Source organism: Pinus tabuliformis, chromosome 7 (assembly GCF_031772625.1).
Source record: "Pinus tabuliformis cultivar Carrire ecotype Pingquan chromosome 7, CPIR1, whole genome shotgun sequence".
Taxonomy (NCBI): Eukaryota; Viridiplantae; Streptophyta; class Pinopsida; order Pinales; family Pinaceae; genus Pinus; species Pinus tabuliformis.
The window spans coordinates 792,952,159-792,978,392 of record NC_142293.1 but is presented as its reverse complement, the minus strand read 5'-3'; the positions used below and the strand labels follow the sequence as shown (position 1 = coordinate 792,978,392).

The following is a 26,234-nucleotide window of genomic DNA, read 5'->3' as shown; positions in this document are numbered from 1 at the left end:
TGGAAGGGGTTAACTTTTGCATGATGGTGGTTAAGTGAGGGAGAAAGAAATGGAGGGAAAAGTGCTCCATGAAAACCATATAAGGAAGGCAACTCTCCTCTTCTCATTCATCACTGGAGTATATCGATTTCTCTTTGGTTGCTTGAGCTGCTTAGCCAAGTCACTAGCTGTTTAGCACGAGTTCTTCAGGCGAAGAGCTCACCCTTTCCTCGGGGGACTTCGAGTGCCACCCTAGGAAGGGTTTCTTCATTTCTTCAGGAGGAGAATCACATTGTGATTTCCAACAGTAGCATTTCCTTCCAGGTGGTGCGTATTACTAGAGGATGTAGTGGAGAAGAGGTCGAGTTTGTTGGTGGTGCTTAGCGGTGGAGTTTTGATGTGAGATTTTCCGGAGAGGAGGCTAGGGAGGATTGTCAGCATTTGGGAGAGTTTGGGAGTTGATTGAGCTTCTTTCTTGATAGTGTGACTTTCACACTAGTTGGGTCAGCACAGAGGCAGTATAGGGAGCTCACTTGGTGGGTAGAGCATCAGTCCTTGAGGCTAATCTTTGTCGTGGAGGTTGGAGGAGATATTTGGAGTGGTGTTTGCTTCCCTTTCAGAACTTGCAGGAAGACTTTGTGGCCATCTCTTGTAGGCCATATTTCTGGGGTTGTTTGGAGAGCGTGGGCCATAGAGGAGGCCAAATTTGGGAGGTTGGATTCAACCCTTTTTGGTTTTTGTGGGTTTTGGCCAAGGAGCTTGTGGCTGAAAGTTTCAACATTTTCTGAGCACTGGAGACGGGGTTTCTTGCAGTTCCTTTCCAACCAGCAAATGTAGTTACTGGGAGACAGCGCAGAGCATTAGTGGAGTAGTTACTTTCCAGCATTGAGAATACTATTTGACACCTAGGTTCTGTCAAGCTTTCCCTTGAGGCAAGCCCAGGTGCATTTTCCATACTACTGTACTTGCTCCATTCCATTAATAAAATGGCTCAGCTGGTTCTCATTTCTGGTGTGTATTTGCGTATTTGCTGATCGTTTAATTTTTCTGTGTATGAATCGTATTTGCTTTTGTATATCACTGTTTGTTTAAGTTTGGAACATCACATTTTGACTTTGAAAATTTTCTTTGAAGTCCTCGGATCTTGCTTCATTGGAATGTTGAAAAAATGGGTGCAACAGCCATCATATGCTTTTCCTTATTCTTTTAGCGGCATCAACCTCCTAGGGACATGTTCCGGGCCCTACCCAAGTATGAGGATGTATGGTGCCAAATCCCAGAGAACCAGTGGTCAGTTGAACCTAAAGAAGGGAGGTGGAACCTAATGATATGCAAACAACTATGCCAATAGCAGTCTCAAAGGCTTCTAGATTAACAAAGCAGGCTACCACCGAGAGATAATGCATGCAGATATAGAATAGGCATTATTCAAACTCTCAGACAATGGATAAGATGATTCTGGTAGCAAAGCTGAGTATTCAAGTACAGGTTAACCTATATTACATTAATGATAAAAAAGTGGTATGAATTAGCACATATTGACAAATCTCACTGCAATTAGTGTAATGGCTATAATGGAAGATGCAATGGGCCAAAAAATACAAGTACGATTACAAAGTTTTAAATTTATAAGGGTACTTATAAGCAATGTTACCATGTCATAATACAGAATCTTTAATTAAACTGCTTCTATGTTTCTACTTGAGATATAACTGGAACTTGGAAACAAGAAAAAACCAGATTATGTATCAAAGAACATCAAATATTAAAAGATTAAAATGTCACCTATCAATATATGAATCATGTAATCTAAAAGTATACCTCGGACCTCCACAAAGGTTTGAGTGTAATTAGAGATACTTTACCTTGTAACCAAAAAGTGCACAGCATGCAAGCCTGAAAACAGAAATTTTTTCTGCAAATACCTTCTTATACCTGCTCAATCAGTTGGACAAACAATATATAAATTCACTGTCACAATAAGCAAATAAGTTATAAATAATGAACAATAAGACCAAGGAAAAAGGGTCAATTGGTAGACGAAAAACCTTTCTTCACGTTTTTCCAGGGTTGCAATTTGTGCTTTCAGTTGAGTTACTGTCTCAGAAATAAAAGTATCAGCGAGATCACCACTCTCTGGAATCAATCATAAGAATAAATATCAAGATTGTATAGACACTATAACATACTTAAAGAAATAACTACCAACAATGAAGAAGATAACAAAACACTATAACAAGATCTGCAGAACAACGAACATTACCACAAAACGTCTCACAACAGTATTTCACATCACATAAGTACACACAAAAAAATGTCAATCACAATGCAAGTGACTCGCTGAAAAAAGTGTATTTTAACAATGATAATGATGTAAAGATGGAACAGAGTATGTTCATATTCTTTATCCAGCCTTGAATTGCATACCCATCAAACAAATCATAATTTAATTCATGATTGATGATTTGTCAGTAATAGCCTCGAAACCAAACAGTTCATTACCAATAGCGCACTTGAATGTAATCTCATATGCCACCTGAACACAATCATTCCATATCCAACTACACAACAAGTCTAGCTTTGATATCATGCTCGGGCAACTGTATAAAGCTTAATATTCAGAGCACTGAAAGCAAGCATTAACACACGTCGCAATTTGCTGCAACTAAACCTATCTGAAAATTCCTTCCATCATATATACTTCTAGGACTCCAATGAAACTGTGTCACACAATTGCTAAGAATCATGACCAAGAAGAGTTCCAAGAAGAAGGAAAAGAAAGGACTCACTCTACGAAAACATGTATAAGTTTTTTGTCAATCATTACCAGACTGGTTTTTCAACTCCTCACTAACTTGCAGCTTTGCCTGAAGTCTCTGTAGTTCCGCTCGCAGAGACTCTATTGTGTCCTTTGTCTGGTTATCTGTCCCCAGGGTATTCACCATGCGCAAGACCTTTGTTGTTGCAACATTAAAATCACCATACCCAAGCTGCAATGACACTTAATTGTAAGAACATAAAAAATTGTATTTACTGCCATGATATACTCCTTGCCACTTAAGAGTGAAAAAGAACAGAATGAGCTCGTCTGAAATAACAATAGCGTGATTCAGTATACATGCACTTAAGGTCTGCAACATTGTCTGATAATAAGACAGTTTATCAACAGAAAAGGAAGATATAGGTTGCATTACCAAATCCAAAGAAACAGCAGTACATATATCTCAATCTATTACATACAAACAGATCTAGACAATATAAGCAAAGAAAATGGAAGTAGATCAATGTTTCATCCTTCAATGATTCACATTTATCAGATACCATTCTACAGATGTTTCTCAATACACATATAGTCTATACATAAACAAAACAGCCTACTTGTGTGCCTCTCAAACTACAGAGAAACCTAGCAAAATAAAGTATCACTCCCAAATCATGTGTTATTGCATTACCAAAATATTACTTAAACTCATCCGATTTTAACTTTTTTGCATAAGCTGACTACAAAGAATGACCTTATTTTATGTCTATAAGCAGCTGAAAATGGTCGACAATGGAGAACGTATAAATAAATAATCATATATGTATAAAAGTAAATGATGAATTAATTGAGTGGATCCTAAATATAAATATAACCTAAAGGGGTTGCGTTTTTCCTATTAATGATAGGTCGAGTCTTTCTATTTATTTATTATATTATTATGTTATTTAATCATTTATCGACATTACTATTACACATATCTATTTCATATCCTAATTTTAAGTACATAACATTGTTTTCTCCTTCAAAATTGCTTTTCCCTCAAAGCAAACGTAGTATGGGATATTGCCGGCCAAATTTTTCTGTCACCTGTAATATCCTAGGGTAATTTTTCGTCCTAGGGTTCTTATTCAAACTAGGGTTCCCAATAAAACAGAGATTTATTTATTCACACTACAGCAAACATTCCCTCATATAAAATACAACAGTAAAATGCACAATATGATATTCCTCGAATCCAAGTCAATGTTCCACCAATATTCTGCTATTTGCAAATGTAATTAACCAGCTTCACTATTTTAAAACCATTCTAGCTGAGTTCTACTGATAACTATTTTACTCTGATCTCTTGTACACAACCTGGACTGCCCTATATCAATTCGCTGGTCTGAGAGTAGTTACAGTAAGCTCAGCCACCACCCTGAGGGTACCCACAGCTTAGAAGTGTCCACTAGGCTTAAAGAAAAAGACGGCTGTACCAGACAGAAGTTTGGCACTCTGGTTGTACAGAACTCTGAACCTGCAGGACTGCAGGACTGCAGACGTGTGGGACTGCAGGACTGAAGACATGCGGAACTGTGGACCTGCAGACCTGTATCTGAAACCCTAGGAGGGCCGAATTTAGACCAGAACAACTTCAGATATGACCTGGATCTTCACCGATAGGTTTATGATTGGGAACAGACCTTAATTGTGCTTTGCTGACCTCAGATTTTTCCCTCCAACCACAGATCATAACCCTTTTGTCCAAGACCAGACTGAACCTTTTAGCTAAACAGAGAGCTTCTTCAATGTGTTTAATCAACAGAAGAGGTATAGAGAAATTTCTGACTAGGGTGGAATCTTTTACCACTGAAATGAGAGGGGAATAGGCAGCATGATGTATGGGCAACATGATGAAGATCATGGGCAGCATGAAGTATGGGCAGCTCAGTGATGTATGAGATCATGAGCAGCATGATCATGCATGATGCAGCATGATGGTACTACATGGTAAGGTGCAGCAAATGGACGAGATGCAGCACTATGATGGGTGAAGGAGTCACCTTAGAGAATCAGTTGAAGTAATATGTCTTCAACTGATCTTTGCCGATAAAGTCAAAGTGTTGACTTCTATTGTAAATGTACTCTCTCTCTCTCTCTTTCTCTGCTGAACTTTGAAGAACATAAAAGAAGAATTGATCAAGGGTTTCCCCACATTAGGGTTTGTCCCTGGCTAGCGCCACATCTTGTGTCCTCTTGTCTTGGCTTATCTTCTGCGATTTATATTTATGTTCTATCTGCAGTTTACTTTATGCTGATATGATTGCTAATTTGGAAAAGAAATTGAAATAAATTGCTCTAGCATAGAACATACCTAAAATTAACAGTCTCTTCACTGTATGGCTCCCTTAAGCGCTGTTAGCATTCCGTTTCAAAGACTGCGAAAGTTTGTTTATGGAGGGGAAAGCGCGGGGATGGGCATTAGACTATAACGCTGAATGGATATAGCTCTGCAAACTGTAGGTGAACGCCATTGATCAGTTCGTGGACTATAGAACTGTGAGATCTCTGTCAAAAGAAGTAGCATCTTGAATGAAAAGGAATGCAAATTTTTGATTCTAATCAGCGAGGTATACCTATGTCTCTAATGGTGGCAAATTCGGCCCCATGATCGGATCTTTCATCTACATGATGTTGACATTGATGCAGGTATCGCTGTCACTTATCTTGTAGTGTCACTAACGCCGACCATGAAATACATGAATCCGTGTCGATTCCTTCCTTTCTATTGCAACGTTTCTCCCTACCTGTTATATATGCTTCTCCCATATACGCTGCTCCCAATACGTTATACATTGCTCCCATATACACTATATGTTGCTCCTCAGATATCCTCTTGCTGCTCCTGTTATAAAAATTAGCAGCGCTGCGATATATATATATATAGGTTTCCTGAACGCTGGTGCGCATCCGAGAAGCACAGCATTATGTGGATGCTCCCTACAAATTAAGCACACTGCATCATCCCACTCTTCCGCAGCCTCTTCATCTTCGTTCTCCTTCTAGGTATCACCATTTTGTGGGGAATCTGCTCCAACTGAATGAGATTCCAGCTCTTGTTGCCGTTGTAACTGCTTATCCTCTTTTAAGGGCTCCAGATGGGGATGAGAAATTGAAGTATGGCGATAGCTTCTTAGCCTTGCCTTCTTCACTATTTCCCTTGCGCTTCTTGGCGGATCCAACTATGTTCTGCAATTCTGGATGTATGTTTGTCATTCGTGTCATCCACCTTCACAAGTGCGGCAATCACTCCAAGGCTGGTAAGTCGTAGGTATTCAAATGGCTGAGTCTTGTTGACAGTGTTTAGAAAGGATATAGATATAAAGATATATGAGCGTTGAGGAAAAGGCTTCTAGTATCAGGATGTGATGCCAAGCACTGAAGAAGAGCTAATGCATTGCAAACATGATTTATCCCTCACCAGAACGTCAATGCCTCCAGTCACCAGAACGCCATTACTGAACCTTTTGAGTCTGCGTAGAATGCAATGTTGAAGCTATTATTATTTGTGCACTGATATTTTACTCGCCCAATGTGAATTGTTTGCGTTGTTTGAGAGGAAATATCCAACTATTAAATAACTTGGAGTTGTGTAGGGTATTGGTGCATTAGCATCAACATTTGAATGTTGAGCATTGAGCATTGAATAAGGCAATCTCTTTGGCATTGTATTGCTCAAAATTGAATAGGGGCGGTTGAAATTCCATGACCTAGAACTACTGTATGCTGCTTTAAATACGTTGAAGGCTTGCATATTTCATATGTTCAATCATATTCAATTGTGATTTTGAATTGATTATATATCTTTACGACTTGGCTTATTTATATATGGCTTGAGATCAAGAATCTGTATTTGTGAAATTCACCTTATTTTTTCAATGAAAATGGCCAGAATCAATGAAGTATTAGAGTTCCTCAAAACTCTGATATTGTCTACTACTCATGATACATTAAAAGTCAGCAAAGTTTCTCTCACAGACATTCAGGTCTGTCTACAAAATGCACAAGAGAAAATTGACTTTTTGCAGCTTGAATCTCAGCTACAACGAGTAGAATTACAACAATGGAGTCATCATTCTGAACCTGTTTCTGTTCAAAACAATGAAACAGACTCCCATAAGCAACAAGTCAATATTGTTGAAATTGATTCAGATCCAGTGCCCAATAAAGCAGCAAAGTTACATGCAGATGCAGAAGTTCAGTTTGCACTTCCCAAGCCCATCATCAGACCTTGGGAAGAGCTTGTCCATAACAAGCATAGAACAAGTCTTGGATATGATAAGGAGATGTCCTTTCATATTCCAGACTACTCAAAGCCCATCCAGTTTCAGAGTGTTGGATTCCTTCATGAAAGTTCACCTCCAGTTGTTCCAAATTATGCCCCCTTCCACAGCAACAGATTGTGAAATGCCAACACTGTGACCGAGTTGGCCATATGAAAGATCATTGTTTTGATCTTCATCCATGTAAGCACTGTCATAAAACCAGTCATTCTTCAAACAAATGCTTCAAAAACAAACACCCTGCAAGAACAATCATTCATCTTGGATGGATCGCTTCTTGGCAATGGGCTTCAACAGCCAAGAAGATATTTCGCTCATACAACCAGATTTGTTCTCGAATATTGAAAAGTCTTGCAGTTGAGATTTCTTCATCTTCTCACCTTGTATCTGACAGGGGGAAAATGATGGTCATCTACAAGCTTCAAAGCCACAACAAGCGAGCCTGAGCCACAACCTGCCACACCAGATTCAGAGTTGTAGCCAGAGACAAAGATGCCCCTGAGCATGCCTTTCGTTTGTGACACCTCGTCAAAGAATTGGGGACACTTCCTCTAGCAGAAGACTTCAGCTTCTTGCCAGTTTTGGAAGAGTTGCAGGAATTGCATTAAGCATTCCAGAGTTGTTGGTCATCCTTAAACCATCACATGTTGAGACTTCCCTTTTCAGGTTGAGGTTCTCCCTTTTATGCAGTGTGAGACCTCCCTTTCATGGTTGAAGGTTTCCCTCTTCAAAACATCAGGAGCACTTTCTCTAGCAGAAGACCTGAGCTTCATGCCAGACTTGGAAGAGCTCCGGAAACTACACTAAGCGTTCCAGTGTTGGTGGTCATCCTTAAACCACCGCCCTTTATACCAACATTTCAGAGAGCACATTCAGCCTAGTGCTGCCATGCATTTTTGCACATTTTGTATTACAACTCTCTTCTTGGACTCATACATACCCATTCGGATTAGGGGGGGAATGTTGGACACCTAATCCTCTATGGGTTGGTGTAGAATGTGAACATCCATGAGAGTCCAAGAGACCTTGGGATGTGGAACCCAACGATCACACAAATGTACTATAAATGTATATCATTGTCAAATTATAGATGTACTCTCCTGCTTATCTTTAATATCCTGTTGTTGCCATGTGTGTGTTTAACAATGTCTTCAAGGCATCCCACATTTCCTTTGTCGATTCCTTCTCAGCAATATGTGGTACCACATGATCCTTGACCCCATCAAGGATGATGCACTTAACCTTTGCCATTGCCTCCTCGTACCTTTCATTAGCTATCGGGTCAACTGGGACGGATATCACTCTCGTGACAAAGCCCTTGAAGTGATGTCTATCTAAAATGGACAAGATCCTGGCCTTCCAGACCAGGAAGTTGGACCAATGTTGCACGAAGCACCCCCCCTAGTTCCAAGCCCGGAAGCGCGTCCCGTGTGGAAGCGCCTAGGAAGCTTCGCCAGAAGCGCGCTTCCGATTTTTTTTTCCGCTTCCTGGACTTTTCGGAAGCGTGGCTGGGAAGCACGCTTTGTACGGCTCTTCGGGCGTCGGAAGCGTGGCGCTTCGGAGGAGGAAGCGTACGCTTCCGGATAAGGCCGCGCGCAAGGTAAAATTCGCTTTTTTTTTTTTTTGACTTGGCATAAAGGAGGTGGGTTAGGGTGAGGTTAAGGTGAGGAATGAAGGGAATAAAGCCCCCATTCATTCCTCATTTTCTCACTTTGAGTTTATGAGAGTTGGAGAAGAGAAGAGAGGAGAGGAGAAGAGAAGAGAGTAAAGGAGAGGAGAAGAGAGAAGAGCTTGGAGGAGTGAAGGAGGAGGAGCTAGGAGAAGGAGGAGGAGCTTGGAGTAAGAGCTTGGAGGACTTCATCTACAAGACCTAAGGAGGTAAGTTCAAACCCCAAACTCCCTTATTTTTTTGACATTTTTTTTCTATTTTTCTCCTCCCTCTCCTACTCTTTCCCATTGTTTCTACTTGCTCCTTTACTTGTAGGTTGTCCACCACCTATATCCATATTCCAAGATGGTGTTCTTTTGGCTTCTATGTATCATTCCACTCTTGCTTTTAATGATGGCAAGGGTGAATAGGAATAGAAGGGAAGAAACACAAAAGGACAGTGGTCCCAATATGAGTGACTCAATGTATGATGAGGAGGAAGGGTTTGAAGAGGAAGGGGATGAACCTGAAGGGGAAACTGGAACACTAGATGGGAACACTGCATTAACACCCTTGTGGAACTATGTGACCAAATTTGATGGGGGGAAAGGGTGGTGGAACTTACAAATTTGTGTGCCCTCATGGTTGTCATGGAGGAAAACCATAGTGTGGTACATATACCCGTGTGAGGAGGCATCTTTGTGGGGTGTTGGACAGTGATGAAAAAAAGGGTCTTGTGGGGGTACAAATTTGCCCAAACATTTCAACTGAAGAAAGAAGAAATACATCCAAATAGAGGAGGCTACACAACAAAAAAACAAGAAACAAAAAACTCATTCTGAATCAAGTGCAACCTCTAAATTTGGTAGCTGTTCATCTCCTCATGGTACTTCTGCAAGCTCTAGAGGTAGAAGAACAATAGGGGATTTCCTTAATGTTGCTGGGAGAGATGATGTGGATGGAAAGATAGTCCGTTTTCTTTGTGCTTGCGGTGTACCATTCAATGTGCATCGCTCTCCCTATTGGCATGAAATGGTAAAGGCCATCAATGAAGCCCCAAAAGGATACAAGGCCCCCAACTATGAGAAATCTAGAACAGTGTTATTAGAAAGAGAAAAAGCTAAGGTTCAAAGAGCTTTGACACTTTTTACAAATGAGTGGGTAGATTCTGGGGTATCCATTGTATCAGATGGGTGGACAAATATTAGAAACCAATATTTGATAAATGTTCTTGGTGTTTCTTCTAGTGGTGCAGTATTTATTACATGTCATGACTCCTCCTCCATCACTGCATCTGCACAAAACTTTGTAGATCTATTGAAATCAATCAAAGATGTTGGCCCGAATAATGTGGTTCAAGTGATCACAGATAATGCAGCAAATTGTAAGGTAGCAAGAAAAATTATTGAGCATACTTATCCACACATCTTTTGGTCTCGGTGCCTGGTTCACACATTGAACCTTTTGATGCATGATATTATGAAGCACAAAGAATGTGGGTGGATTACCGAGCTTTACAGGAGAGTGAAGCAACTCATTAAATTCATCACAGGGCATACAAGGGTAAACTACTTCTATGGCACTTCCAAGTTGCAGTTGCTTAAAATTGCAAAGACAAGATTTGCTAGTTATTACCTCACCTTTAGGCGGCTAGTGAAGGTGAGACAAGCTTTAACTAATCTGGTGTGTGCTGAATCATGGGATGAAATTAACACTGACATAGATGGTGCTAATGCAATCAAGGACACTGTTCTTAATAGTTACTTTTGGGCACAGGTTAAATATGTTTTGCAATTCACCAAACCAATTTATTACATAATCAAGTTTGCAGATTCAGATCGACCAGTAATTGGGGAGGTGTATGAGCAAATGGATAGCATGTTGGGGCAAATTAAAGACATTGTTGAGCCTAGAGATACCACCTTGTACAATTATATTCGTGCAGAGGTGGAAAACCGATGGGAAATGCTAAATGCTCCATTGCATGCATTAGCATATGTTTTGACACCAAAATACTATCATCCATCATGGCTTTCAACACCAGCACCTTGGGGGGGAAGCAGGAGAAAACCACACCAAGATCAAGAGGTTCACAGAAAATATATGGCTGCATTGAGTAAATTAATCCTTGATGAGGAGGAGGCTGCATTGGTATGGAGACAGGTGACAACTATATGCTTAACACTGGTCCATTTGGGAGCATGCATGCAATTAAAGATCGAGAGACTTTTTCTTCTCTTGAGTGGTGGAACATGCATGGAGGGGGTACTCCACTTCTACAGACTTTGGCATTGCGGGTGCTATCACAGGTGGTAAACACTTCTTCTGCAGAGAGGTGTTGGAGCTCTTATTCTTTCATCCACAGTGTTAAAAGGAACAGGTTGAGTTTAGACCAAGCAGAGAGCTTGGTTTATGTTCATTACAACTTGCGATTGTTGTCCCATTACTGTGAAGATGCGAAGTCTAATAAAGACCTGTTGATTTGGGACAAGAATCTAGAGGAGCCCAATTTGGAGGATGGAGTGCTGCGATTAGAGCAATTAGAGGATGCTCTTATCCAAGTATGTCCATTGTGGTATGAATTTTCCAATTTTTCCTTATAAAGCATTTCTCTAATTCATGTTTTTAATTTTTTTGTTAACTAGTGTTTTTTTTTGCATGAATTTTTTGAGTGATTCCAAGATGATGATGATCGTGTTGATATGCCACCCCCAACCCCATCTGGTCCCTTGGTTCCTAGGTTCCATGGTTCAACACCAACAGCAGGGGATTCTTCTTCATCAGTTTCAGTGCCACTGCCACAACTTCCACAGGCACCATCTTCTTCATTGCCACCACGTGGAGGCCCACCGCCACGTTCTCTTCGTGGTGGAAGGAGGAGAGATTAGTAGATACATTCACAATCTACTACTTTTGTCATAGATTACTCATTAGACTTGTAGGCTTGTGAATTTGAATTTTGAACCTTTTTTGTCTTGGTGGTGACCAAGTGACATATTTTGTAAACATTATTATTTGAATTTTGGACATGACAAATGTTGACAGTTGCTCACTTGTTAGATAAATCATAATATGCTCTATGTTTTATGTTTTATAATATGCTTAAATGTTTTATGTTTTATAATATGCTTAAAAATTTGATGTATGTTTGTAATAGCTAGAATATAGATGGTTGTTGTACATACTAGTAACTACAATGGAATCATGGATGCCATATCTATCTTGATTTATGCAAAAATATGCATGTTTTCATGCCTTCTACAATTAATTTGGTATTTGGGATGTTTGTTTTGAGTATGAATGCAAAAAAGTATAAAAATATATATATATATATATAGCAGACGCTTCGCTTACTAGATTTTTGGAAAATGACGCTTTCGCGTCCCCGCTTCGTGCAACATTGAGTTGGACACTCCGTCCATCCTATCCTGATCTCTCAACCCATTCACGGCCATCTCGCTGCTTTTCTTTCGACTCGTCTGAGTCTCTCTACTTCCCTCCTGGAAGTCCTCTATTCGACTTCTTCTGAGTCTCTCAACTTCCTGTCTGGAAGTTCTCAGTTTGACTCCCTCTGAGTCTCGATTTCCCTTCTAGAAATCCCTCTGCCAACGTCAAGTTGCCCCACTCCAATCATCTATGCAACTGCACCACTAATACAGATTCCTTGGCTAGAAATCCGCCTCGGCAATAACTCCCTCCACCTTGGTCTTGCCATGTTAGGTATTGTTCTAACCACAGTACCCCACCAGCTTCGCTCCACAAATTATCCACAGCCTCCTATACCCTAGCAACTGAAGGATTGAGCCACTTTGCTCTACGCAATCCCGGTAACAGCAAATCAACTCCCCCAGCCAACTGCATCAGCCCTCCTAGCTTCTGCGTGAGCCTGATTCTACCTCACTTAGTCTCTGCGCTGCCTTTCTCTGGCCCAGAATGATGACGCAGTCACTCTGCGTCACTCCTTCCTCTTTCGCCTTCTACACGAATCAGCTCTGTCACTCGAGATAGCTGAATCTGCTGCTATTGTTGTGTTAGCTGATGCCTTTAGTTATCCTATGATCTGCAACCACCCTCTAATACCATGTTGGAATTTCTAAGTTTAACCCGTTAGAAATTCTTCCTGTACTTTCTGGTTTATTTCTTCCTACTTATTTAATTACTTCACAAGTTATTTACCATGTATATACTGAAAATAAACACAAGTACAGTATCAACATCTACAGATCATCAATTGAAAGAAAACAAGCACACAAGTGACACTGTTATTTTTGGACCAATGTCCCTAGAAAAACCCAATGCGGTAAAACTGATGCAGCTATTCAGAGGGTTTTATTATTATGCAGTTTTCATAATACAACTAGGGTGCCACAAATGGATCACCCAACAGAGAATGCCCTTGGCAGTAGTACCTCTCCTCGAAGACAGATATTCTAGCTGATTAATCACCGAATGAACAATCCCACAACAACAATTGCATCTCCCACTGCTTTGCGTCACTCTGATAGGGACTACATCACCCTACCTCTTGGCCCTGTGTCAGCTCTGCTAGCCTCTGCGTCAGCTTCTGGAGCTTCTGCGTCAGCCCCTAGACCCTTTACGTCTCACACGCTGGCCTCTCCTGGCTCTACGCAGCTCCTTGCTGCCTCTGCGTAGTACCAACTGCCTCCGTGTCAACCTCTCCGGGCTCTGCGTTGTCTCTCTGGTACCAACTCTGCCTCTCTGCTATGTATTCACTACCCCTCGCTGTTGATCACTGATTCTATCTCTCTTAGCAAACCCTGCTCTAGAGAATAGAATGACTAATCACTCTGGTGTATTCTCCAACTGACCCTCAAGCCTCCTCTTATACTTTTCTCGTTGGTCCATCAACGGCCAAGATTAAATCTCTAATCAATGGCTAAGATTAAATTTGGCTTGATCCATGACTTTTGGAACATTCTAGCCCAGTTTTATATTAATACCCATTAATATTTTATTTTTCCTGAGTTTAGACTTAGGAATTCCAATACAATATTAATTATTTTAATATCTCTCAAACCAGTTAGAATCCGCCCAAACCATTTCTGGGTCTTGGAGATCTCATGCGCTTTAGTCTCTCCACCAATTCTCATGGCTAGAGCACATTCGATGCTACTCCAAATCAACACTCCCTCTTAGCGAGGATTGTGCTCTAGTAATACTCCACACTAAGCATCACCTTGATTATCCGGCATTGGTCCCTGTGCTGATGCTAGGCCTCCCCGCCCAACATCCTCTCCACTACTGCATCTTGTACTGCTGCCCATGGCACTGGCACTGCCATAGTTGCATCCGTACGGCAACTCCCTTTGCATCCGTGCTGCTGCTGGTCCATCCTACCAGCGCTGAATCCCCTCTCATCATGTTGCATCATGCTGTCTATAGCACTGCCACTGCTAACTACTGCACTGCAACTCAGTTACCGAGAAGTAAGTGACTAATCCACCCAACTTTGACATCCCTGTCAAGCTAAAGACACTCCCGATGCTGAAGCTCCCTCTACTAACCTCTGCGTTGTTGCAACAACTCCCTGCATCTCGCACCGTTGCACACCTCTTTGTGCCATCCTGCACTGGTGCAACACTCTCATGCCTCTCGCACTGTTGCAGCCTGCTAGCCTCGCATTGTCCTGGGGACTCTTGCACTATAGCACTCTTTGCCGCTCCATCTGCCTCTATCTCTACCAACATCTGCCAGTCCTGCTACTCCTCTTCTGGGCTCCCGTAGCAAGGTATAATCCAAGAGGCTAGGTACCTTAAGGATCCTGTCCCTCATCGCGTATAGTCTGTCTAACTACAGCCCGATGTCTCCCCGCTTCTTCTCAAGTGGCACATGAGCACTCATGGCACAATCATCATCCTCTTCGACTTCTTTCTCCGCCTGTGCAGGCACTGCCTTCGAGTCCGAAGCCTTTCCCTTGCTCTTCTTCCTAGGACACTGGTTCACAAAATGACCCAGTTCCCCACAAAGGAAGCACTTGACCTTGGAGAGGTCCTTCTTTCTCCTCTTCTCTTGCTTTCCCGCAGATGCTAGAGTCGCATCCTCTTCTTCCTCCTTGATTCAGCCCCCTTTGCCACTACTCCCCGCCTTGGTCAGTCGTCTAATCTCTTCTTGATAAAGAGTCAACCACAGTTCTTCCCAATCTGGAAGACTCGTCCTACCCAGTATGCTCTGGACAAACACCTCCCAATCCTTGAAAACTTCATTCAGTGCGGTCCTCGCCATCAATTCCTCATCCGGCATGGCACCTATGGAAGTTAGCTAGTCACAGATCTCCTTCAAGCGACCGAGGAAGACATCTATTTGCTCTCCCTTCTGCATCTGGTATGCCCTTAGTTGATTCTCCAAGAGCATCTTCCTCTGCATAGAAGTATGCTGGTACAATGTCTTCAAGGCATCCCACATTTCCTTTGTCGTTTCCTTCTAAGCAATTTCTGGTACCACATGATCCTTGACCCCATCAAGGATGATGCACTTAGCCTTCGCCATTGCCTCCTCGTACCTTTCATTAGCTATCGGGTCAACTGGGACAACTATCACTCTCATGACGAAGCCCATGAGGCGGTGTCTGTCTAGAATGGACAAGATCCTGGCTCTCCAAACCACAAAGTTGGACGCTCCGTCCAGCCTATCCTGATCTGTCAACCCATTCACAGCCATCTCGTTGCTCTTCTTTCGACTCGTCCGAGTCTCTCTACTTCCCTCCTGGAAGTCCTCTGTTCGACTCCTTCTGAGTCTCTCAACTTCCCGTCTGGAAGTTCTCGGTTCGACTCCCTCTGAGTCTTGATTTCCCTTCTAGAAATCCCTCTGCCAACGTCAAGTTGCCCTACTCTGATCGTCTATGCAACTGCACCACTGATCCGGATTCCTTAGCTAGAAATCTGCCTCGGTAGCAACTCCCTCCACCTTGGTCTTGCCCTATTATGTACTGTTCTAACCACAGTACCCCACCAGCTTCGCTCCACAAATTACCCACAGCCTCCTATACCCTAGCAACTAAAGGATTGAGCCACTTTGCTCTACACAATCCCGGCACCGACAAATCAGCTCCCCTAGCCAATTGTGTCATCCGTCCTAGCTTCTGCGTGAGCCTGGTTCTGCCTCCCTTAGCCTCTGCGTTGCCTTTCTCTGGCCCAGAATGATGACGCAGCCTCTCTGCGTCACTCCTTCCTCTGTCGCCTTCTGCATGGATCAGCTCTGTCACTCGGGACAGCTGAATGTGCTGCTACTACTCTGTTAGTTGATGCCTTCAGTTATCCTGTGATCTGCAACCACCCTCTGATACCATGTTGGAATTTCTAAGTTTAACTCGTTAAAAATTCTTCATGTACTATCTGGTTTATTTCTTCCTACTTGTTTAATTACTTAACAAGTTATTTACCATGTAAATACTGAACATAAACACAAGTACAATATCAACATCTACGGATCATCGACTGAAAGAAAACAAGCACACAAGTGACACCGTTATTTTTGGATCAATGTCCCCAAAAAAACCCAATGCAGGAAAACCAATGCAGCTATTCAAAGGGTTTTATTATTATGCAGTTTTCATAATACAACTAGGGTGCCACAAATGGCTCACCCAACAGAGAATGCCCTTGGCAGTAGTACCTCTCCTCGGAGACAGATATTTCGGCTGATTAATCACCGAATGAACGATCCCACAGCAACAATTGTAGCTCCCACTACTCTGCGTCACTCTGATAGGGACTGCGTCACCCTACCCGGCTCACCAGCACCTAATCTGTCCCACGAAATCCTTCCAGCGCTGCCTCTTGGCCCTGCGTCAGCTCTGCTAGCCTCTGCGTTAGCTTCTGGAGCTTTTGTGTCAGCCCCTAGACCCTCTGCATCTCACACGTTGGCCTCTCCTGGCTCTACGCAGCTCATGGCTGCCTTGGCATAGCACCTAGCTGCCTCTGCGTCAACCTCTCCGAGCTCTGCACTGTCTCTCTAGTACCAATTCTGCCTCTCTGCTATGTATTCACTGCCCCTCGCTGTTGATCACTGATTCTATCTCTCTTAGCAAACCCCGCTCTAGAGAATAGAATGACTGATCACTCTGGTGTATTCTCCCACTGACCCTTAAGCCTCCTCTTATACTTTTCTCGTTGGTCCATCAACAGCCGAGATTAAATCTCTAATCAATGGCTAAGATTACATTTGGCTTGATCCATGACTTTTGGAACATTCTAACCCAGTTTTATATTAATAATCATTAATATTTTATTTTTCCTAAGTTTAGACTTAGGAACTCCATTAAAAATATTAATTATTTTAATATCTCCCAAACCGGTTCGAATTTGCCCAATCCATTTCTGGGTCTTGGAGATTGCATGTGCTTTAGCCTCTCCACCAATTTTCATGGCTAGAGCACATCCGATGCTACCCAAATCAACACTCTGATACCAAGTGAAAATTTCGCTTGAAATGCAACAACTAGAATTAATTCTTCTAACTGATCAATTATGCAATTTATGTTGTTACGGAAAAAAATCGAATTAATCACACTGCAATTCTTCACAATAAAAAACGTTGTGGAACAATAAAATGTTGGAAATTGAGAAAGAGCACACACAATAATTTTGACACAGTTATTTTTGGACAATTGTCCCCGGAAAAACCCAACGCGAGAAAACCGGTGCAACAAATGAGAGTTTTATTATTATGCAATAGTAGAAATTCTGAGTACAATTTGGATGCTTAATTTAGCAATCCAATCTGAGAGAAATACTGGCAAAAATATCTAAGGGAAATTTACCCCTCTCCAGAAGCAATTCGACAACACTCTTCTTGTTGAAATTGGCCTCCGGTATACCCTTGCGCAGTGCTTGCACAAGCCCTTCTATGATATGCTCGGATCTATCTTGAATCAGTCGTGTAGCCTGTCGTTGCCTCTAGAATCATTTCTCCTGCGCTCTGGAAAATATTCCCAACCTCCGGAACCTGAAACAACCTCCTTCCTGGCATAAACGAATTGCCCTCTTGAGGCACAGAGAGAAGAGCTTCCAGATCGAAATCTTGTTGCGAGAGAGGGAGCAGTGTTGAAGCCTCAGCGTGAGGAAGAGTTAGTGGGACGCAGTTTTTCTACAGGTCGTTTTGCTAGGCAAAAAGATGTCAAAAGAGAAGAGAAGCACAGTGAGGGAACTTTTCCTCATTAGACTTCCCACCGAGAAGTCTATTCTCTTATTTGCTGAGCAGCAACAGTAAAAAGCAGAGAGGAGCAATTCGACAACTTTTCGTGGCAGAGATGGCAACCAATGTCTTGAGGGATCAGGATAGATTGGACGAAGCATCCAACTATGTCATCTGGAAGGCAAGAATGTCATTCCTTCTATATGAGCATGCCCTCAAGACGTATGTCGATAGCGTGGTGGTTGTACCTGCAGATGCAGATTCGTTGAAAAAGTAGAAGGCAGAAATGGCGAAGGCAAAGCGAATGATCCTCGATGGAGTGAAGGATCATGTAGTATGTCACATCGCTAGCAGAGGGACTGCTAAGGAGATGTTGGACGCATTGTCTACGTTGTATCAAGGATCTTTCGAGCTGTGGAAGATGTACTTGGAGCAGAAGCCGAGGATTGTCGGAGAGACAGTTGCAGTGGCTAGGAGTGCCAAAGACTGAGCAGGGCAAAGCAGAGTTGGCAGCAATGCAAATGGCACGAAGCAGTGATCAACAACAGTGAAGTAGATTCAGAGGGTCAGCGCAGAGACTAGCAACAGTTAGGCTCCAGCATTCACATGGTATCATACTGAACACAGTTAGTTCAGTAATTTGGGATGTTTTTTTGTTGTTGATAGAGAAGCAATAACAGTTTGCAGTGCAGTGCCAGTTGGCAGTACCAGTGCCAACAGCAGCATGGATGCAGAATTTTAGAGGGAGTTTCAATATGAATGCAATGTTGACAGTGGCAGGGTCAGCAGCAGTACAGATGCAACATTTGCGGAGCAGTTGATGGGCAGCATGTCAAACATCAGCAACGCGGAGGACGAGGTTATGAATTCAGTGTGATGCTTCATATTGAAGGCATTGTTAGAGCACATTCCTCTCTAAGAGGGAGTGTTGATTTCTGGTAGCATCGGATGTGCTCTAAGTCTCAAGTTTTGCAGAGAGGCTTAGGCACAGGGATTCCAAAGAACCCAGAAAGCGTTTTGGGAAATTCCACCCAAAAACAGTTGTATTAAAATAATTAATTATTTTTAAAGGGACCCTAAGTCTAAACTTAAGAAAATAAAATAATTAAAGGGTATTAATATAAATTGTAGGTATAACTTCTAGAAGAAGACGAGGATCAAGCAGAAATGATCTTAGCCATTTATTAGCTTCTAATCTGGGTCGTTGGATGTCAACGAGGAGATTATTTAAGGAGGCTTGAGGATCACTTGGAAAGGCACACAGAGTGAGTTCAAAAGTTCGATTTTCTGAAGCAGACCAGTTGTCAAGAGAATATTGATAGTGAGCTTGTGCAGTGATAGTTGGGTTGGAGTATCTTCTCCAGAGCCCAGGATAAGCAGCAGAGAGGCAGAGAGACACTAGAAGGAGGAATCACAGGACCTAGGAGGGGTTGACGTTGAGCCAGATGGGCTCACGCAGAGGTTGACGCTGAGCCAGGAGGGCTCACGCAAAAGCAGCACAGTCTCCAAGCAGAAGTCTGAATTTGCTGAAGGAGCTGACATTTTTAAGTCGGGAAGGATGGAAACTGCTCCAGAAGGCAAATCGATCCCCAGTTGAGCTAAGGCAGGGCCCACGCAGGAGCAGCGCAGAAGCAGTCGGGGAACTCGCAGTTTAGCTTTCAGATCTGCCGGAACTTGCCGGGTAGAGTGAGGTAAACTCACAAATTTCTTTTGCCAGTTTATTTCTCTGTAACTGGATTGCCGAGAGGGCATCCAGAGTTGTATTCAGAATACTTCTGAATAATAATAAAAACCCTCAGATCTGTTGCACCGGTTTTCCCGCATTGGGTTTTTCCGAGGACATTTGTCCAAAAAATATTGTCACTTGTGTTGTAACTTTCTCTATTGTTTTGTTCTTGCTGTCGGCATATTATTTAATTGGTGTAGGCTGTAGTGTATTAGCTTCGATATTTGTTGTAGGAAACAGTAAATAATTTGTTTCAGAAATTAACAAATAGGAGAAGTTAAATCAGTTGTTGCAGTAGGGATTTTGGTTTATGGAATTTTCACATTCCTTAGTTTCTCACGTCCTATTCTCATTGGTGCGCCGATAAAGTTTTATCAGGGAATCCCACATCTCATAGGCAAACTTCTTCCTTGATACATGAGGTATAAGGTGGTCTTTAATTGCATCAAGAAGGATCCTCTTAGCCTTTACATTGCTCTTGTTGAATTCTGCCAACTGAACTGGATCAGCAAGTAGTTGTACTGCACTCTCGATAATATCCCACAACTCAAACTCCTCAAGTAGCAAAACTATCCTCTCCTTCCATGAGGCAAAATTTCCAGCTCCACTCAACCTATCCTCCACCCTCAAACCAGTAGCCATCTGACCCTCTCAACCAACACAACTTCTCAACACTGAAAATGAACAAACACTCTCCCTCTCAACCACAAATCTCTAGGTATATAGGTTGTTTTATGCTTGTTGGTCACACTTTATCAACTATAGTTTCACTTGGTGCTCTGATACCAAGAAGAAAATTTGTGTAATGTAGCCCCACCGGGTTTCACGTTGTTTTGCACATCAAGTTTAAAGCCCAAACCCCATTGTTCATTGTTGAGATTTAACTTGAATATAAATGCAATTAAAACACTAGAAGCTACCACTACTTTTTCACAAGCATGAACAAAATTTAGACATTGATATTTGGTCAATCAAACCCTGGAAAAACCCCGAAGGGCAAACCAGTAGGAAGAGGATTTTTATTTGCTTTACTCAAAGAAATTTACAACATTAATTACACAACAAGGGTAATTATCTCCCTCCCAGAAAATCGGGCCAGCTCCTTAAAAATTGTGCTACTGTATAGAAATTTGTGCCACATTCCAGCACCTATGCCCTTGAAATTCAGGCCATTTTCCAGAGTTTGTTGTACGATCTCTCCTAGCTACAAGTGTTTTCTATCTCATCCTTCTCCTTCAGCTTCTCCTCTCCTCTTCTCCAAATCTACACATGAAGAATTAATAAGCCTCCATTTGCCCTTTTTCCCCCTTTTTAGTTTCCACAAGGAATATAAGACCTATCCCTAAGATCAAGGGCTGAGATTAGATCTCAGCTTCTCTTGATCAAGGATGGAGATCTAGTCTCACATTGACCTCCCCTCATGTCTCCCCCTTTATTAATGACCCCCTCTAGTCACTTTAATAACTTCTTGTACCATGTATGTTTTGCCTCATAAAGTCATTTTAAGAATATAGTCACTTTAATATTATAAAACTACAATGTACTTTTAGACCTCGTAAAGTGACTAAAAAGTCACATGACTTTAATGATCTAATAAAGTCACACTAAAAAGGTGGATTCACTTGTTTTCCTAGGCCTAGAAAAAAGCACTAGGAAACACCTCCTTGGTACCTTTTTTCAACAGGTAATAAGCTATGCTATCAAATCTCATATGTATTATTTGACCTTTGTCGAAAATTATTAAGGATATAAGATTTCTGATATTTATAGAAGAATGCACCTTGGCTTCAAATATAGCATTTTCACATCTAAGGCGATCCCCCTCACGCTCTAGCGATTTTATTTTCCTCAATGCATCATCATGTTCCTGATAGAGCAATTCTGTCTTGCGGTGTTGGTTCTTCAGATTCTCACCCTGCTCTTCCAAATCCTGTTCAAGCTGTTTCATGTTGCGCTCAGACTCTGAAAGGGCAGCCTCTAGCTCCTGCATGCAAAGGATAAATGTTACAAAAGTATGCCATAATAATACGCAAAAGTACTCTGGCAAAAGACATTAAAATTGACCTGAATTCGCTTCTCCTTGGATCTCTCAAGAGTAGATCCATCTCCAACCTTCTGCCTCTTCAGAGCAACTGCTTCCTCCTCATCATAGGAAGAAATTATTGCTTTCAAGCCATCCCTTTCTCTGCCCAGTAATGCAACCTGTAATGTGTTTGATAGACAACAGGCAAAAGCACAGTATTCATTTAGAATGCTCATCTGGTAGAAAACAAAGACCAGTATCAGGAACATTAAGATGGTATTCCTATCTTCCATAACAATAAAAAATGACACTACTATCAGTGAAAAAGCGGGAGAGAAACAATGCACCTTTCATGCTTGTTGCATTTCGATTTTCTATGCTATTTCAGATTCATCGATGACCAACCAGACTATTGTTTGCTCAAAGTTATTACAAGAATATCATAGAAATAAGGTCACTTTTAATTTCATCAAGGCTAACACTAACTCAGGATAAATCTCTAGAATTCCATTAAGGTAAAGATGAATTCAGGATGAACATTCTCCTTATTTCTATATATCACTAAGGGTGGAATATATTCTACTTGCAATCACTACAGATGCTTCGCAGGAACTGTCTTCTCCCTGTCAGAAGTCCAATATTATTTGTACATTCAACCTTCTAATTTGCACAACACGTAACAACAATAACCATGAAGATGTCTGCCTCTCACTTATAGCATGCATGATGTTAACGGGATAGTGTTGCTGTAGATTCTTTTTGGTTTCATTCATCTGGGGTGTTACCCCCTCGTATCTAGGGGTAACCATAGGAGCTTTTTTTTACAATGATCCACATTGTAGACAGCAATACCAATGATGATGAACAGCAATCTCCGCATAAATCAGCAGCTCATAGATGCCTCATATATCATGATCAGCTCACTCACTTGAGGATGATGGTGACCCAACATGCATAAGGTACTGTTAAAATTGGACAACTAGGTCCAAACTCCATGTTCTGATGCTCAGATTAAGAGGCTAATATTTTTGTTGGATTCCTCTTTCTGAGAGGTGTAAAATCCATATAAAAATAGTCTTAATCCGATGAGCAGAACTTATATTTTGAATTTATTATTCTTAATAAATTATATGTGCAAGGTCAGCCAGTTTTGTAATGTAGGCTCACATGCCCAACAGATGTGTCACACACCCTCATTGATGGATATATATACAGGAAAAGTTGGAGAGAATTTGAACACAACTCAACTCTCATCTTCCTCTCTCATCCTAAAAGTACGAGCTACCAGGAGGGTTGTTGTGACACATGCTGGGCTGGCTGACCAAAGGAGACTTTGCTGGTTGAAGCATCCTGTTGACCGCCGAAACGAACACATTCATTTTTCTTGTTTCTGATTTGTCTTCTGTAAGATCTGCTTATATGTTCTATCTGCATTTTGCTTATCTACTTGTATGATTGCTGTGAGAAAAGTGAAATTGCTCTTAGCATAGAACATCTACAAAACTTTACATGGTATCAGAGCTGAGGTGAAGACAAACTCTATCTATAGCAATCATCATCGAAGAACAGGTATTCTTGAGGTGATCTCCTCTCCACGTCTGGGTTTTTGGAAGGAGAGAACCAACAGATACGCTGGCCCAAGGGTGATGCCCTAACCGCAGGAAGCCGCAGTCATATAAGGAAAAACCGCAGTAAGGTTAAAGGTTAACATGTGTTCATATAAGGGACAACCGCAGTAAGGCTAACATAGCTGCAGTCAAGCCGCAGTCATGTCTTACAAGGAGGTCTGGACGCAGTGCAAAAGGAGACCTGTAGCTGTCAAGAGGAGTACTAATACGCAGTTGAAGAAATAATGAAGCCGCATATAAGTAAGCACAGGACATAAAGAACAGTTATGATACGCTGTTCATATATCCAATATTGTTTATGTTGTATACGCAATATGGAACCACTTTATACGCTGGGAATGGTTATACATATATACGCTGGAATAATGAAGCCGCAGTCCATACAATATATACGCTGGAATAATGGAGCCGCAGTCCATACATATATACGCTGGAATAATGAAGCCGCAGTCTATATATATATACGCACAGTTAATGAAGCTGCAGTCTATATATATATATACGCACAATTAATGAAGCTGCAGTCTATATATATATATATATACGCACAATTAATGAAGCCGCAGTCTATATATATATATACGCACAGTTAATGAAGCTGCAGTCTATATATATATACGCACAATTAATGAAGCCGCAATCTTTGGAATGAAGACGCAATCCATACATATATACGCACAGTTAATGAAGCCGCAGTGAAAACCTATGGGCAGTCACGGAGACAGTCATATGAACTCCGATACTTCTGATATTTTGAAGAACAGTTACATGATAAATGTCGGAACTCTGTCCACTATAATAATCATACTATTAAGGGAATGAAGCAGTAGTGGAGCCGCAGTCTAGAACGCAGAAATCACACATGCTAGATCTCGAATGGAGAAGCTGGATCTGACTGCACCTCGGTTAGGGTATGAGGTGCATTCATGACCAGAACTCGAAGGTATGATGAGGACGCAGAATTGATCCATGAACTGGGCTAAATATTCTCTCGGCATACCTATGAATTAAAGGCACAAAACTCGGATGGATAAGGAAATGAAGATCTCGGATAAGGACACTGCAATGAGGTCTGAGCTATATAAATTCTCAACAGAGACCTAATCCTTATAATGAAAGTCTCTGCATTACATGAATAGATTGATATGACAATCTCAGCATAAAGATATCTCCGCTCTTTCAGAGATATTCCTGTATCAGTCTCGGCATATAATCTCGTTGAAGAGAATTTCAATAATGACTGTGTCTACTGCAATCTGAGCAGTGACAATCAAATCAAGAGCTGCAGTCTCGGTATACTCCAAGGGAGCAGTGATGGATCTACTCTCTCGGATCAACGAAGGTCATTTTGAATATTATCTCCATTTCATATATATTACTGTCTCAGCATAACCAGATTAATGAAGTATGTTTCGGTGATGACATTGATTCTTGGCATCCCTGAAAAAGGAGATATACCATATCAATAGTCTCCATTGTATTCGGATCTAGTGATCTCGACATGAATATGATCTCAGAAGTAGTCACAATGACAAGGATCACAAGAAGTAATAACATGATTATTACAATTTAAGTATAATGAAAGAAGCAGTACAGCGAAGTGTTGTCGTAGTCTTTTTGGTGCAGAGATCCTAAGGGCAACCATAGCGTAACAATGATACACTAAAAGATATTGCGACAACAATGAAGTTCTTGGTGATGCAATAATGTTAGAGGAGCAGCAAGATGGTGATCTCAGCAGTGCTCAAGAAAGAGACTCATAATCCGCAGCTTCAGAAGGCCTGAATCCGCAGTCTGTTGACCCTATTCGCATTCACAGTATAAGGAGGTCTGGAAGGACAGTGTTTCGGTTGCTATAAATAAAAGAAGCATGGTGACAGCACATTGATAAGGGTTGTTCCTTAGGACTGTTTCAAGGTGGATAAGTCACTGTCATCAGATCAGCATATGTTATTAGTTGCTGACTGTTTGAGGATCATAGGCCTATCTTGCTGCTGGGCTAGGCCGCAGGCCATAGCAAGCAGCATAGGTTGTTCTATCAGTCTTGGACTGCGTGGCCTACTGCAGACTTGAAGGCCTTCATTATTGATGAAAAGGATAACTGCTGAAGCAGTGTCAGTTAGTACAGCAAGAAGATCACAGTGTTCTGGAAATTATATTGAGTCAAGGTTTGACTATGTTCGACACAGTTTGATGAGCTTCCTATTGATGCCACCTGGATGGACATCAAATGAGTTCAAAGACTTTTGCAGAGAAGCTGGCATTAAGAGGGAGACTACCACTGCATATACTCCTGAGCAGAATGGTGTTGCTGAACGCAAAAATAGGACTATTGTGGAAGCTGCCCGTGCCATGCTATGTGACCAGGGTCTTCCAAAGTTTCTGTGGGGAGAAGCTGCAAATACTGCTGTGTACATTCAAAACCGATGCCCTCATTCCGCTTTGGACTCCAAAACTCCCGAAGAGTTTTTCTCTGGTAAGAAACTTGATGTCTCACATTTTAGAATTTTTGGATGTCCTGTCTATTTTCATGTGCCGAAAGAAAAGAGAAGTAAGTTGGATGCTACTAGGAAGAAAGGAATGTTTGTGGGCTACAGTGAGACTTCTAAGGCATATAGAGTCTATGTACCTGGTCAAAGGGAAGTAGAGATAAGCCATGATGTCACTTTTGACAAAGATGCTTCCCTGAAGAAAGTAGTAGATCTTCCTAGATCTGAAGAAAACCATGAAGAAAGACCTGGAAATCTGGAAGAACCCCAGGCTGAGACTATGCCTGATGTTGAAGGGCCAATGGACCCTATTGATCCTTCCCCTTCTCTAGGAAAGAGGCCATCATGGCTCAGGGACACCCTCGAAGATGCTGAGGGTCATGCTGCCCCAAGGGGAACATTCCGAGAAAGCAAGAAGCCGTGTAGATACCAAGGGTATCTAGCTGCCATGAGTACTATTATACAATTTGAACCTGGATCTTTTGAGGAAGCCATCAAGCAT

The 26,234-nt window shown here is 41.7% G+C and overlaps 1 protein-coding gene across 4 annotated transcripts in view; it reads right to left on the bottom strand.

The window, feature by feature from the left end:
• The window catches only part of MAD1 (mitotic checkpoint family protein), a 285,271-nt gene that overhangs the window by 72,963 nt on the left and 186,074 nt on the right, over nucleotides 1–26,234 (bottom strand). For 3 of the 4 annotated variants that reach the window (XM_089458864.1, XM_089458865.1, XM_089458863.1), the window contains exons 9-13: nucleotides 21,657–21,794; nucleotides 21,373–21,576; nucleotides 2,807–2,969; nucleotides 2,028–2,115; nucleotides 1,845–1,914 (exon numbers count right to left, since the gene is read on the bottom strand). In XM_089458864.1, coding sequence (XP_089314990.1) covers nucleotides 1,845–1,914; nucleotides 2,028–2,115; nucleotides 2,807–2,969; nucleotides 21,373–21,576; nucleotides 21,657–21,794 — 663 coding nt within the window. Of the gene's footprint in view, nucleotides 1–1,841; nucleotides 1,915–2,027; nucleotides 2,116–2,768; nucleotides 2,970–21,372; nucleotides 21,577–21,656; nucleotides 21,795–26,234 lie in introns of those variants that run through there. The other variant, XR_016266807.1, reaches the window with a different exon arrangement.